Source organism: Sapajus apella, unplaced genomic scaffold, assembly GCF_009761245.1.
Source record: "Sapajus apella isolate SASKATOON/1434 unplaced genomic scaffold, GSC_monkey_1.0 scaffold82, whole genome shotgun sequence".
Lineage (NCBI taxonomy): Eukaryota > Metazoa > Chordata > Mammalia > Primates > Cebidae > Sapajus > Sapajus apella.
In genome coordinates this window covers 767011-770566 of record NW_022437022.1, presented here as the reverse complement: position 1 = coordinate 770566, position 3556 = coordinate 767011, and the positions used below count along the sequence as shown (strand labels likewise).

The following is a 3556-nucleotide window of genomic DNA, read 5'->3' as shown; positions in this document are numbered from 1 at the left end:
TGTGTGTGTGTGTGTGTGTGTGTGTGTGTGTGTGTGTGTGTGTGTTGAGATGGAGTCTCGCTCTGTTGCCCAGGCTGGAGTGCAGTGGCGCGATCTTGGCTCACTGTAACCTCCGCCTCCCGGGTTCTTGCAATTCTCCTGCCTCAGCCTCCTGAGTAGCTGGGACTACAGGTGGACGCTGCCATGCCTGGCTAATTTTCTGTATTTTAGTAGAGATGGGGTTTCACCATGTTGTCCAGGCTGGTCTCGAACTCCCGTGCTCAGGCAATCCACCCACCTCGGCCTCCCAAAGTGCTGGAATTACAGGCGTGAGCCACCATGCCCGGCTGTAAGTCACTTATAAAGTAGGGACTTTTTTGCACGTGTGGCCTAGAATGGAGGCTTTGAACCTGAGTGCAATAAACATGCCAGCTGCCACCACGTCCGCAGAGGCTGCACCTACTCAGATGTGCTACCGCTCTGTGTGCTACTGTTCGTGTCTGGTGAAGTGTGAGGAGGTAAGCGGGTGGGCGTGCAGTTTGGGGCTACTACGGGCTCCTTCTGTGCACTCTGGGATTTCTTCAGTGATTGCAAGCTATCAGGCTCTTTTCTGCATTTCCCACCACTGTGTCCTCACTGTCACCGGCTGGTACCTTCACCAGGTGCACGTCCTGTCGGCTGAGCTGGTTTTGGGACAGGTACTCTCTGTTGACCACCCATGGGTGTTTGAGCACTTGCATGGCCGTCAGGCGCTGATGAGGGTCCACGTGGAGCATCTTGGACACGACGTCCTGCCAAGGAAGGTCATGAGAGTGGGGTGGATGGCGGGATCACTTGTGCTGGGCCAGAGAGCTCCCCGGCAGAACACCTTCTCTCTCTATGCAACACCCAACCACTATGCAGAGTGTGGGTCTGCGTCTTGGGGTCAAGTGTTCACTTTCAGGATTAGAAGCATGTTAATGGATTTTAGCTTTATCGCCAAACTTAGAAGTTCACTGAAGGTTTATCTTTTTGTTGAGATGGAGTCTTGCTCTGTTACCTAGGTAGGAGTACAGTGGTGCAATGTTGGTTCACTGCAACCTCCACCTCGCGGGTTCAAAGCGATTCTCCTGCTTGAGCTTCCTGAGTAGCTGGGATTATAGGAGCGTGCCACTGTGCCCGGCTTTTATTTATTTATTTATTTTTTGTATTTTTAATAGAGACCAACTTTCACCAAGTTGGTCAGGCTGGTCTCGAACTCCTGACCTTGTGATCTGCTGCCTCGGCCTCCCAAAGTGCCAGGATTACAGGCGTGAGCCACTGCACCCAGCCAGGCTTATCTTTTATTAATATTTTATGTCTAAAAAGAAGTTAAACGTGGAAATGTTAGATGATACGTGTGAACTTGTGAAACACTGTTTCTTATAAATATGATATCTTTCCAAAGGGAGAAGCTGAAATAATAAATATTCCGCAGGTAGAAATCAATTTATAACAATGCACATGCTTATCAGAACTACCCACAAATATTTACTACAAATAATCACAAACCGCAAAATCTACAATCTGGAGTCATCACATACGCCCAGTGGGCTCATGTGGAATAAAGGTATTTTTCTATTTTATTGTAATGTCATAGCAGTCATAACTTCTAAAGCGAGATTCTACATGTGTGTACACATACATACAATACAGTGCACATTCCATTATAGTGAAATACATTTGCAGAGTACTTGATTACAGTGTGAATTACATTTGCAGACACACCTGATGCTTCTGCTCTAATCCCCATAATCATCCTTGAGGTAAATGGGGCAAATATTACTTTTCCTAATTTGCAGATGAAGACATCACTGCCCGACGAAAACCCAAGATGGGAATCCATATTCTGTCCACTAGCCTACTCTCCTTCCTCAGTGTTCCCACCACATTTGAAGATGTAGTAAAATGAATTAGAATGAGGTTGGGTGCCGTGGCTCACGCCCGTAATCCCAGCACTTTGGGAGGCTGAGGCAGGCGGATCACTTGAGGTCAGGAGTTCAAGATCAGCCTGGCCAAGATGGTGAAACCTCATCTCTACCAAAAATACAAAAATTAGCTGGGTGTGGTAGTGTTCACCTATAATCCGAACCACTTGGGAGGCTGAGGCAGGAGAATCACTTGAGCCCAGGAGGCGGAGGTTGCAGTGAGCTGAGATTGTGCCATTGCACCCCAGCCTGGGTGGCAGAGCAAGACTCTGTCTCAAAAAAAAAAAAAAAAAAAAAAAAAAAAAAAAGAAAAAAAAAAAAGAAAAGGATGAAGTTGAATTACTCATTAGAATTTCTGGTCATAAAACAAGTGAAAAATACTATGCAAAATAACAATATCCTTTTCTACAGAAAAATCTAATGCCTTTTAATATTTGATAATATTAACCTTGGTAATTTCTTGAAACAAATATCTCCTAGAATATGACTACTAACATTTTCAGGTGTGAAAACAAAAGCAAAGAGAGTTTTATTAACTCTCCCATGATCTCACAGTCATGTGACTGAGAGAAGAAGTGTTTTTACTGCTTACCTGCAGCATGTAGAGAAAGACATACTCATCTGTAGCTCTGCAGGTGTTTGGAGAACTGGAGGTTCTGTTGTGTGGTAAGTAAGAGAAAGGAAGAGGCCCGGGGAAAAGACAGAGGTGGGATGTGGTGGTGGCAGGAAGGGTTGGCGAGGCCCTGCGAGGCGTCAGAGCCCTCTGCCTGCAGCAGTGATCCTGACAATGTGCCCTTGTCCTTGACTTTGCACCTTTCCCAACACCTTCTCCCACTCCCACGCCAGCTTCCAAGGTGGCCTTCCAGACAAACCGCCAGCACCCACGTCCTAGTCTGAGGCTCTATTTTGGGAACCAGAACTAAGACAAGTCCTACACTAATCTGAGATGAAGTGAGGGCGTAGACAGAAGCACTTGGACTGTCAGGTTCTGGCATCTGGGAGATGGTCACTAAATGCCAGCTGCCATCACCACTGCCATCATTTCTTCCATCATCCTCACTATCCTTCCTCCATCACCCCCACCATCACCCTCACCATCATCTTCACCATCTCCACCGTCACCCTTACCATCATCTTCACGATCCCCTCCACCATCACCCTCACCATCCTTCCTCCATCACCCCACCATCACCCTCACCATCATCTGCACTACCAGCCTCACCATCCTTCCTCCGTCAGCTCCACCATCACTCACCATGCTACCACCATCACATCCACCATCATCTCTGCCATTACCCTCACTACCCTCACCATCATCCCCATCATCTCCATCATTACATCTACAATACTGCCATCGCCTCTCACTATCATCTCCCACTATCACCTCCATGATCACTGCCACCTCTGTCACCACTTTTGTCATCCCTCCATCATTTCCCACCATCATCTCCACCATCACCTCCACAATAATCACCTCCATCATACCTTCACCATCACTGCTGCCACAATTCTGCAATCCTCCACCATCACCTGCATCATCACTCACGCCATCATCCCCACCATCATCTCCACGATCGTCACCTCCACCATACCTATCCATCACCTGCATCATCACTCACGCCATCATCCCC

At 47.4% G+C, this 3556-nt stretch overlaps 1 protein-coding gene across 6 annotated transcripts in view; it reads right to left on the bottom strand.

Annotated features, from left to right (window-relative positions):
- Positions 1 to 3556, bottom strand: part of RPS6KA2 (ribosomal protein S6 kinase A2) — a 447811-nt gene that overhangs the window by 2386 nt on the left and 441869 nt on the right. For all 6 annotated transcript variants that reach the window (XM_032253221.1, XM_032253224.1, XM_032253226.1 and 3 more), the window contains one exon: positions 633 to 770. In XM_032253221.1, coding sequence (XP_032109112.1) covers positions 633 to 770 — 138 coding nt within the window. The remainder of the gene's footprint in view (positions 1 to 632; positions 771 to 3556) is intronic.